We start from the raw sequence: 12,326 nt of genomic DNA on the forward strand, positions 1-12,326 counted from the left end.
CCATCTCTCTTTTCAAAATATCTTCGGATAATCAACCCTGCCTGATAGGTTCCAGGTACTGTGCTAGGCTCTGGGCAACGCAAAGACAAAAATGGAGTAGTCCTTGCCTTTAAGGTGTTTACATTCTTGAGAGATATCTCATAAGAATGAGAAAAAGGATTGTGGCAACGATGATAAAGACAACTTTGGAAGGAGTTAGTATAGAGCAGCCAAGTCATCACCTCCTAGCTATAACCTTAGGGCCAGTGCTTGAACAAGAGTCTGAGTAGTCAGGCGCTTGAAGTAGGCAAGATGTTGACCTAAAGAGGGACAGGTTTTGGTCACTCTGTTGCTTCTGACACCTTGGGAAGACTGAGGAGACACGAGGTGGAAGGAATGGGTACACATTTATTTTAATTTTTTCAATGAACAAACATTGATTTTCTCTCTCTACCATTCACTCCCATTGGGGAAAAGAAAAAGAAAAAGGAAAATCCTTATTGCAAATATGCATGGCTAAGCAAAGCAAATTCCTGCATTGTTCACATCCAAAAATGTTTGTCTCATTGTGCATATTGAGTCTATCACTTCTCTGTCAGGAGGTGGGCATCACACTTCATCTTTGGTCCTCTGGAAGCATGGTTGACCCAACTTCTCAAGTCTTTCAAAGTTGTTTTTTTCTTTATAATGTTGTTATTGTATATATTCTGTTGTTATCATATATGTTCTTTTGGTTCTGCTCACTTCACTCTTCATCAGTTTATAGAGGTCTTTTTAGTTTTCTCAGGGTACATAAATTGTTGCTAGAGCCAGCACACATCTCTGCTAGTCTAGTTGTTTGTGGCTAATGTGACTAAGATGCCAACAGTGGGTGAAGGAAAGTAGTGATAGTAGATGTCTGAACTGGGGCTGGAGAGGCAGAATAAAATTCAAGCAGGCCCATAAAGGACCTCCACGAGGGATATTTGTGTCCTCCCTCCCTTGGCAAAGTCTCAATGATGCGTGCTGTTCCCATATGGCATGCTTATCCTGTCCCTGTGGCTTTGAAGATAGAGATCACCCATCTCAAACCATCAGCTCCCCAGTGGTAGCAGAGAGGGAAAGCCAAGAGAGGGTGAATGGTTACCAACAGAGACAGCTTCTAAGCAGTGAAATATAGCAGAACTGGGAGGTCGCTCCACATGAAATCAACTGCCCCTTTGCCCTCTGAAAGTCATTTGGTGTGAGTTCCCAGTTCATTCTCAAGGGGTCTCATGGCTGATGCCACACTCTTGACAAAGTGAAATACTTTCCTGAGCAACTTTCAGGAAAGGAAGGTCTGATCTGAAAGGTGGAAAAAAGACCCCCAGCCGATTGAACTCAACAAATTGTCATTGGACACCCACTATATTCTCAACACTATTGTAGATGCAATGGGGGATATAAACTGTAAAGATGGCACAATCTCTGCTCATAGGAAGTGTACAATTGAGTTGGCTGGATAAAAATTCACCGATAAAAAATAAAGAATACCACAAGACAGTATGTAATTGCTTCTCCCACCCCTGAACCTTTGCCCAAATGGTCCACAATTACTGGAATGCATTCCTTCTTCACCTGTCCTTCCTTTAAAATCCCTAGTTTCCCTCAAAACATAGTTCAGGTGCTGCCCTCCCTGCTCCACCCCCAACTTCCCCACGCCCAGCCCTAGATCAAGAGGCTATTCCTAATGTTCCTGTTTGTTAGTCTTCTCTCCCTCTTGAAATTACTTTAACTTTCTTCATGTTCTGTGTTATCTTGTCTGTTGCCATGGTAGGTATCCCCTGAAGAATATCAATTCCTTATAAAGACAGGGATTATTTTATTTTTATCTAGTTATACCAGACCTAGAACAGTGACTTACAGTAAATTCTTGAGAAATGTCTATTGAATACTGTCCATGTCATAGGCTTTCAGAGAAGGGACAGGATTTCTCTGAGTTCAGTTCACCAGGAAAAGGTTTCTGGAGAATGCCTGGGACAGTTTGGACAAAGTCACCTCCACTAAGCTGTCTAGAACCATCAACAGGACTATAGGAGATTGACATGGAATGAAGCTTTTTAAAGACACTGAAGAATTCACTGCCACCTTGAAATCTGTGAGCAGATTTCATCAGTATCAACAGAAAATAAAATACCTCAAATTTCTCTTTCATTCCTCACCAAGATTAAGCTTTATATTAAATGAGGATGCTTATAAAGAGAGCCCCAAGGGCCTTTCTAAAGTAGCCTCCACAAAATAGCTTTATGGACCCACCCAATATTGGCAAGAATGATGAAAGTTAAAACCCGCTTTGTTAATAATAATTGTTATACCTGGGGTTCAAGCAAAGGGAAAACACATATCACCAGTATTATGCAATCTTGTTTTACTTATCTTTTAAAAAAATTTATTATTCTAAACTTAAACACCAAAGAAAGAACATTTCCATATGCACAGCAAAATACAGAAAAAGGATCATATATGAAACTGTGAATTTCTGTTTCATATCGTTCACTTAAAAAAATTCCTCATTACTTTCAAAACTGTTCTGCCTGTCCTGTGTTCTTGCCTGTGCTTCCTTCTGAAAATCCTTCTCTGTTCTCTTTTGTGCATTTTGGGATGCTTTTTAAAAAAATAATGTGCTTTTGTGCATTGTGATTTTCTGAAATAATCCCTTTTTGTCATTTCTTACAGGGCAGTAATATCAAATTAAATTCATATACCACAATTGTTCTTTTTTGTGCATTTAAAAAAGTGTTTCCATGGTCTTTTTTTTTTTGCATTACTTTTGCTAATTCTCCCTCCTTTTCCTATCCCCAATTAAAAAACAGGAAGAAAAAGATTATTGTAACAATTAGGCATAGTCAATCATTGGCCGTGCCATAAGTTTCATTTCTCTTTCTGTACCTTGAGTCCATATGCTTAATCATAGGTCCTTTGGAAACATCATTCATCACTGCATTGGTCAGAATTCTTAAGTCTTTCAAAGCTCTTTCTTTTTATACCCTTATTGGCCTAGTATAAATCGTTCTCCTGATTCTATTGACGTTGATCTCCATCAGTTCATTCTACCCAGGATTTTCTGAAATAATCTCTTTTGCCATTTCTTACAATGCAATAATATTCAATTTAATTCATATACCACAATTTGTTCAAGTATTCCTCAGTTGATGGGCAGCTATGCCCTTAGATTCTAGTTCTTTGCTTTTCATATTTTTCTTTTGTGCACTCTTCAGGACCAAAGTTTGTTTTGATCATGAGTATTCCCTCCCCAAAATTATCTTCTCTCTTAAATGACTCCCTCCATACCACTGCTCCTTTCCCTGATAAATCTGATGTATTTCTACACTAAATTCTGTGTCTGAGTGTTCAACACTCTTTTACCCATTTCATAATAGTGAGGTTCATCTGATGCCTTTATCCTCCACTTCTGCCATGTTTACATACTCTGTTTTTCACACACCTCAGTCACGAGAAATGGTACTTACTCCTTTTACTCTCCGTTTTCTTTCCCCTTCTGAAATCCTCAGCACAGAACCAATCCACCCCCATGCCCTCTTCTGTTTTTCCTAATTTAATTCCCTCAATGTCCTTTAAAGACACTGAGGTTCTGTAAAGACACTTAGTCTTTTTCCCTCATTAGAATGATAGCACTGCATTATCATATCATTCCTCCCAGCTGATCAAATACATTTACTTTCTGGGTTTCTTTTGACTCTTGTGTCTGCATTTCAAAGTTCCTATTCGGTTCAGGTCTATTCATCAGAAATGCTTGAAAGTCCTCCTATTTCTTTAAAAGTTCAGGATTATACTCAACTTTTCAGATTAAGTTATTCTCTGTTCTAAACCTGGCTCTTTTATCTTTTGGACTATTGTATTCCAAGATCTCATTAGTAGGAAAAGATGCCAGGTCTTGGGTGATCATGGCTGTTTGTCCTTGGTACCTGAACTCCTTCGTTCTGAATATATGCAATACATGCTGTTCTACTCTGACTTGACCTATATAATTTCAAAAAGCACTATGCAAAATTGTGCCATTAAAATCAGAGAGTGTATGAGGAAAATGGGGTTGGGGGCACAATGTTCAAAAACTTCCTCACTGACATTAAAAAAATAGGAACTTAATTAAAAATGATAGCACAGTTTTATTTGTGCTACATGAGCAAGAAATACATAAATGCTACAGTAAATGGTGATTAAATCCACAGCCTCAGGCTTCTTTTCTGATTGTGGCAGGCAGCATGAGCCAGTTGGGGAGGGGCATGTCTCATCCCTGGGTCTCAGAAGAGAGGCCATGGCAGAAGGGGTGTGGGAAAGTCAGGGTGAAGGTGGCAAGGACCTTCGCAGCTCACAGTTCCTACTGCACCAGAAGATATACAATAACTATAGAACTTTATGTGGACAAAGATCTGAGGTTTACTTGTAGAAGTGGGTGTCAGAAGTGTGTTGTGGTGTGTAAGAGCAGCTAGGTTTCACAATGGGTAGAGGGTTGGTCCTGGGGCCAGGAAGGCCTGAGTTCAAACTTGGCCTTAGATACTTCCTAGCTGTGCGACTTTGGGCAAGTCACTTAACCCTTTTTTTTCCTCAGTTTTTTCATCTGTAAAATGGAGATTATAATAGCACCTACCTCACAGAGCTATTGTGAGGATTAAATAAGATAATAATTGTAAATCACACACTACGTTGCCTTGCACATAGTAAACACTATATAAATGTTAAGTATTGTTGTTGTTGGATAAAAATTCACTAACAAAAAATAAAGAATATCACAATCATGTTGGAATGAATTCTCATTTTAGAAATAGGAGTTATAGCAGTACTGGCTATTCCTTCTTTTATGTGGGAACACTATATTTTGGCTAGGAAATTCTTAGGACTTTTCCCTTTGGGGTTTCTTTGAGCAGGCAATCAGTGGATTCTATTCTTACTTTATGTTCTCATTCCAATGGATGTGAGAAGTTTCCATTTACAATCTTTAAAATATAGCATCCAGCTTTTCCATGATGCCTCCAAGAGAGTTCCATACGGCGTTGTTCTCGGTTTCCGTTGTAACTTTAAAGGGAAGTTTTCACCATGTCCGGAGCCCAGGATGTCTTGCAGATGAAGGAGGAGGATGTCCTCAAATTCCTTGCTGCAGGAACCCATTTGGATGGCACCAATTTGGACTTCCAGATGGAACAGTATATCTACAAAAGAAAGAGTGATGGTATCTACATCATTAACTTGAAGAGAACTTGGGAAAAGCTTCTGCTGACAGCTCGTTCTATTGTTGCCATTGAAAACCCAGCCGATGTTAGTGTCATCTCATCCAGGAACACCGGCCAGCGAGCTGTTCTGAAATTTGCTGCTGCCACTGGCGCCACACCTATTGCTGGACGTTTCACACTGGGCGCCTTCACTAACCAGATCCAGGCAGCTTTCAGGGAGCCTCGCCTCTTGGTGGTCACTGATCCTCCGGCAGATCACCAGCCTCTGACTGAAGCATTGTATGTTAACCTCCCAACCATTGCACGGTGCAACACAGACTCTCCACTTCACTATGTGGATATTGCCATTCCATGTAACAACAAGGGGGTTCACTCTGTGGGTCTGATGTGGTGGATGCTGGCCCGTGAAGTCCTGCGTATGTGTGGTACCATCTCTCATGAACACCCATGGGAGGTTATGCCTGATCTTTATTTCTACAGGGATCCAGAGGAGATTGAAAAGGAAGAGCAGTCTGCAACTGAGAAGGCAGTGACAAATGAAGAGTTTCAGGGTGAATGGACCGCCCCCTCCCCAGAATTCACTGCTACTCAGCCAGAGGTGGTGCATCGGTCTGAGGGAGTACAGGTGCCATCTGTGCCCATTCAGCAGTTCCCCACCGAAGATTGGACTGTTCAGCTAGCTACTGAGGACTGATCTGCAGCTCCTACTGCTCAGGCCACCAAGTGGGTAGAAACTACCACAGAGTGGTCTTAAGTTTTGCCCCAGATTCTCTAATAGTGTTGGAAAAATGCTGATGGTAAATAAACATTGGTTTCTTACAAAAAATATATACATAGTGTCCAGGCATGTTTTCTTTCTCTCCTAGTTTTCAGGGAATTAAATGATTCTTAAATTATGATTCCTTGATCTGCTTTTCAGATCAATTGATTTTTATATCAAATAGCTTACATTTTCTTCTATTTTTCAGTGCTTGGATTTTGTTTTAATATTTCTTGCTGTCTTGTGGAGTCATTGATTTCCATTTCTTCCATTCCAGTTTTCAGGGTTTCTGTCCTTGGATTTGGTTTACCACTTTCTGTGCAAAGCTATTTATATTCCCTCCAATTTTTTTTTTCTTTCAGAGCTTGTATTTTTTTTCCATGTCTTGCATTATTTCTTCTAAGTATTCATGTGTTCCTTGTATAAAACCAGTTTTTTTCCCTTGCATTACTGCTTGCTTTGTTATGAAATTCATCTCTACTTTTGGGGTGTCTAAAGATCTACATTTTTTCTTTTTTTCTTTTTTTTTTGGTTAGAGGCACTGTCTTTGACTTATTCATCTCTCTGGGCTTATGTATTATGAAGGCAGAATTTATGATTTCAAAGAGAATCATATATATGCCTGAAAGGTTCGGAACTACAGGATATAAGGAATTCTCTAGGTAGAAGGCAGAAGAACTAAAGCATGTATTTAAACTCCACAGTAACAGACCTGCAAACCAGCATCCCCATTTTGATATTTTGATCAAAAGCTTCCAGGCCCAATAAGTCCGCCTCACAAGAGTAACCAGGAGGTCACAGAGAAGCATGATGGTATAAAGCAAAATCATGTCCATGCTTCCCTTCTATGGTAAGAAGATTACCCACTGGCCTCAAGTCCTTGCTCAGCACTCCTCGCTCCACACGTGGGTCAGCTCTGCTACCGGCAGCTCCTGCATCAACTTCGTCTGTAGGCATCTCTGGCTCCAACGGAAAGGAAAAAAAGGATCTTCAAGTCGTCTTCTCCCCTCTTACAGAGTTTTTGACATCATCAAGCACTACCTGAATGACCAGGGCCGATTGGTTCTTGAGTTGGCCCCTTCCCCTAGGTTAACACCCAATAGGGAGTGGCTCTGGAGTCAACACCTCCCCTCAACCAGCTCCATGAATCATCACACAGGAAGTTCTCTGCTCCCAGGCATGGTCTCTTGGCTTCCTGCCCCAGAAGAGAAGCCGCAGACCCAGCACCCAGCAAGGCTCAATGAGATAAACTGAGTCACTCAAAGAAAACAAAGGCCACTCTGGCCACAGCTTAGTTCATGAATTGGAGCTTTGTCCAAGGACCAGGCTCTGCCCCTGGTATGGTTCTGGTAGAATTGGATAGAAGGAGAGTATTTGGTCCTGGTTGGCCCTGTCTTGAGTTCTTACACTGATCCTTGAGGTTCAGAGTGTTGGATCTCAGAATAGAAAGCCAAGGACCTTGGAGACTTGGGGTGTCCTAGTCCGAGCATGGCTATTCCATTTTCCCATTTACCCAGAGAGCCCCACCCCGAGACTTTCTGACCTCCTTTGGGTTTCTTGGGGGAGGGTCCTCTATTATTGCTACTGGTGGACACAGAGCCCTATAGGCTACATGTGTCTCTGGCTTGTTATTATTCACTTGCTTTTCTGGTCTCCCCCTTTCTTATTGCCTAGTCAGAAATCGCTTACAGTAGTTTCTTGTTGGATTTCTTGATTATTAATCTGGTGTGAACTTCAGGTTTTTGACAGAATTGATATGTAGGAGTTGGGTGATCAGTCTCTGTTAGGACAGTCACCTTAACTGGAACCCCTCTTTCACTTATTTTTAATGGAAATGACCCTTCAGAACCTCAAGTTTATTGGTACTTAGTCGTTGTAATCCTTGGAAATTCCTTTGAAATTACAGCACTATTGGTTATCAGAAAACTCAAAAGGAAGACCTTCAGCCAATGTGGTATTCAACATTGAAAGAAAGTCCTCATTACCCCTCACAGGAAGCATCTTGTGCAACAGTTAGGGCTTTCACTAAAGTACTCCTCCAATACTCAATCCTGGCATGATGGTGACCCTGCATTCTCAGTGGCTACATCAGCTATACTAAGCAAAGCTCAAGCTATGTCAGGTCCCACTGTGCCAAGGGTAGGACTAGATTAGTAACATTCCAAGAGGCTCATCACCAGAAGACTGGTCACAAGGGTAATGCCCCCGTGGCAGCTCTTGAAGACTGCCTACTGTTGGCTTCAGGTTTCATTTCAAGAGGAAATGTCCCAAGCAGAGGAAATTATCGTTCTAAAGTATTGGAGCATGGCAGGCCATTTAGGGCAGCATTTCAAAACTCCCTGGAAGGAAAAACAAAAACTTATTAAACTGAATCAAATTTCAAAAGAAGTGAGGCTGTTGAAGGTAACCAATGGGCCTAAAAACCATCGGTGAGTTAGTGGGGTGTCTAATCTGAGCATGTGAAGACTTCCCTAAGCACAATGGGTAGATGAGAACAGTTTGTTCCAAGGGCCATGAAGGCAATGGAAGCAGGTGATATAAAGGACTTAGATCTTGGTTAGACATTGAGGATGCCAAGGTCACCCACTGTCTCCTGGGCCATCTCCAATTGTCCTGACTTTTGTCCGGTCGCTGGACTTCAAAGCCTCTGGAAGAGAGAGTGAGGCTGATGACTGTCCTACTCTGCCTCACTTAAATCCAATTCACTCATCGGTCGAGACTTCACTCAGTGATGCCATTAGTCCTCTTCAAAGATGAAGGACAAACAACAACAAGATGAGAGGGATCAAGCAGGGTGATTCAGTGGATAGAGCACTGACCCTGGAGCCAGGAAGGACTGAGTTTAGATTTAGCCTCAGGCACTTTCTAGAGATATGACCTTAAACAAGCTACTTCACTTCTGTTTGCTTCAATTTAAAATGAAAACAGTAACAACACCTTTCTCCACAGAGTTGTTATGAAAATCAACTGAGAAAGTACTTAGCATGGTGCCTGGTACATGGTCACTGTAGAAATGCTTATTCCCTTCCCTTGGTAAGCATCCATCTTCATGTCCCACAGTGCCTAACCGACTGATACAAAGCAGGTCATCAGTGAATACTTGTTGAGTTGAATTTTAAAAGGATAGGGGCTACTTTTTTTTGTTTTTAGGTTTTCAGATCTCATATAAGACAGGATTCTTTCTGAAAAAAAAAAATGAAATACTCTTAAAAAAACCACATTTCCTCAAATGGGCCAGTTTCAAGAACATCACTGGATCATGGAATTCTTCTACATCCTAATGTTTATAAAATATTAGACTTAAGGCCATTTTAATAAAACTCTCATGACAGCTTAGGGACCTTGAGATATAATCCATTCCAGTGGACCCTGAAGTGTGGTTCTCAGATTGCAAAACATGGCAATATGCCTCCTCCGCTACCACTGGGCTTGTCACTCATCTGCTCAAAAAATCTTTGGTGACTCTCTTATGCCTCTTACAAAGATCACGAGTCTTTGTCTGGCAACCAAGGACCTTCACAATCTGGCGCCAACCTTATCTCGTGTTATTTTTCTCTAGGTACTTTATATGGCAGCCAAACTGGACTATCCTTTATCTACCAAACACAGCCTGTGTGTTCCCACCTCTCTGCCCTGACTTAAATTAATTCTTGTACCTGGGACATCCTCGTTTTCACCCATTGAATTCCTACTCAATACTTTAAAATCCAAATGAGGCCCAAGGAAGTTAAATGATTTGTCCAAGTTTACAAAGATAGTGTTAGAAGTAGAATTCAAACCTCTAAAGTTGGTCTCTTTCCACCATGCCAAACTGCTTATTTGGGGCAGTTAGGTGGCACAATGGATAAAGCACCAGGCCTGGAGCTAGGAAGACCTGAGTTCAAATGTGATCCTAGACACTTACTAACTATATGACCTTGAGTCAGTCACTTAACTGCTTTTTGCCTCAGTTTCCTCATCTGAAGAAAGAGATAATAATAGCACCTACCTCTCAGGGTCATTGTGAGAATCAAATTAGAATAAAGTGCTAAGCGCAGTGCCTGGCACACAATAAACACTATATAAATTTTAACTATTATTATTACTGCCCCCTTATTCATAATGACATTTTCCATGGAGAACCTTATATAATATTTTGTTTTACCTTGAATACCTTTATCAAATGCTATTATGTCTCTTTTGCCTTTTCACAAGGACTTTGTTTTAAAATTTTGGATTAATATCCCTTAGTGATATTGGTCTATAGTTCTCTTTCTCTGTTTTATCCTTTCTTGGTTTAAGTATTAGGCCATCTGACTCATAAAAGAAGTTTGGTAGAGTACTTGATTTCTCAATTATTAAGAATTATTTATGTAGGAGTTATTAATTGCTCTTTAAAGATTCAGTGAAATTCAACAGATATTCTTCATTCTCTGGAACCAGGTTTCAATCCACCCCCTCCCTTTCACCTGCCACACCCCCCTCCTCAATTTGGTGTCCCTTTATAGATTGTTCAGTTTTGTTTTCTGAGACCAGGTTGCTTAAGAACTCTAGCACAGTGGAAAAGTCACTGTTTTTGAAGCACGGAGATCTGTGTTCAAATCCTGCCTCTGATATTTAGTACCTATGTGACCTTGAGCAAGTCACTTAACTTCCATGATTCTCAGTTTTCTCATCTATAAAATGGAACATTGAAATAGAGACTTTGGACATTCATTCCAGTTCTAGATCTGTGATGCGCTATCAATTTGGGTATCTTATATTTTGTAGGTAATCATTCCCTGCCTTTAGGTTTTGTTAGCATCTAATTCTGCAAAATTTTTTGTGATCATTCTTTTCTGTATTATAGTTATCTATCTGTGCACAGGGAGAGGAAGAGCAATGTAGTAGGAAGAGATCCAGGCTTAGAATCAGGCAGACCTGTGTTGAAGCACTGTCTCTCACACAAAATCATATATAGCCTCTTTTAAAAAAAATTAAATGGTTTTTTATTACAATCAGTTACCACTATAATTTTCTTTTTAATTTAAAAAAAATATTTTTATTTTCAGCTCCAAATTTTTTCCTTCCCTCTACCCCTTCCCAAGAAATATGATACACATTATACATATGAATTCATGCAAAACATATTTCCACAGTCCCTTAGTCTCTTAGCGTTCCCAGGTATCTCTTTCCAGGAGTGGGAAACCTATGGCCTTGAGGCCACATGTGACCTTCTAGGTCCTCAAGTGCAGCCCTTTGAACAAATTTTTTCTGTGAAGTTTGGATTCAGTCAAAGGGCTACACTTGAGGACCTAGAGGGCCACATGTGGCCTCGAGGCCTCAGATTCCCCACCTCTGCTTTAGGACATAAGTTGGAGAAAAAACATTGATCTGCATTGATGGAGGAAATTTTCATACCAGAATCATAGATTTAGAGCTAGAAGGAGTTCCCAACACGAATGCTGTAGGTATGGGCAGAATTAAAAAACAAAAGAAAATGAAAAAAGAATCATATGCCCCTACTAGCAGATCAGTTTCATATGGTGGTTACTTTCTCTCATCTAAAGCACCCAACAGGGTGCATAGTAGTGACCTGCTAAATGTTTGTTGTTGATGGAAGAAAGAGACTCAGAAAGAGAAGTGGAATTTCAGCCAAAAGAGGCAGAAACTGTGAGATAAGACCCAGGTAAGCACATTGACCTTGACAGAAACAGAGGGAGGCAGATACCAAAGAGAGATACATGAAAGGAAGGCACACAGAGAGGGAGCCAGATGAAATGTGCCTCTCTTTAGGTACCACTGATCCTAGCCTTTCTTGTTTGCAGTTGGGATAAATGAAATCTGAGGGTCAATTCTGTCACTAAAAGCAAACTCTGGCCTGTCCCCAGACCCTGGCCCCCTTCCAGAGGGCATCTACCCCATCCTGGCTACTGCTTCAAAGGTACCCCGAGTCCATTGGCAGCCCTCTTGATCTTCCTGTGTTTGCTCATTAAAGTTAATTTGGGACATTAAAAGATCAAAACTAGTGATTTCATTAAGTCAGAGCTTTCTGGATGCAGCAACTTTGGGTGTGGGGTGGGGGAAGAAAAGAAAAAAAAAGGCAGGATAAAAACAGAGCAGAGGGTTTCAGTACAAGGTCATTGAATGCTACCTATTTAAATCCTTGAGTTACCACTGACTTCCCATTCCTCTTGTGTTCTATAGCAAAGCACAAAGCTCTGCCCTCATCAGTGACAATAGGGAAGCTGAGTGTCATTAAGTGGCTCCCTTCCCGCCTCCATACATTTAAGGAACATGCTTTTGCTTCCCCAGGTGACTCATATAAGTAGCGATTTTCACCCTTTGTATTTGATTTCTTAGGCCTAGCACAATACCTAGAACTTGGTAGGTCCCTGATAGGTACTGACTGATTGATTGAG

The 12,326-nt window shown here is 40.8% G+C and overlaps 1 protein-coding gene across 1 annotated transcript; it reads left to right on the forward strand.

Annotated features, from left to right (window-relative positions):
• Positions 1–5,052: 5,052 nt before the first annotated feature.
• Positions 5,053–5,880, forward strand: LOC118848205 (40S ribosomal protein SA-like). The gene has a single exon (XM_036757018.1). It carries the CDS (start codon positions 5,053–5,055, stop codon positions 5,878–5,880), a length of 828 nt encoding a protein of 275 aa, XP_036612913.1.
• Positions 5,881–12,326: the final 6,446 nt, after the last annotated feature.

This window comes from Trichosurus vulpecula, chromosome 4 (genome assembly GCF_011100635.1).
Source record: "Trichosurus vulpecula isolate mTriVul1 chromosome 4, mTriVul1.pri, whole genome shotgun sequence".
Taxonomy (NCBI): domain Eukaryota; kingdom Metazoa; phylum Chordata; class Mammalia; order Diprotodontia; family Phalangeridae; genus Trichosurus; species Trichosurus vulpecula.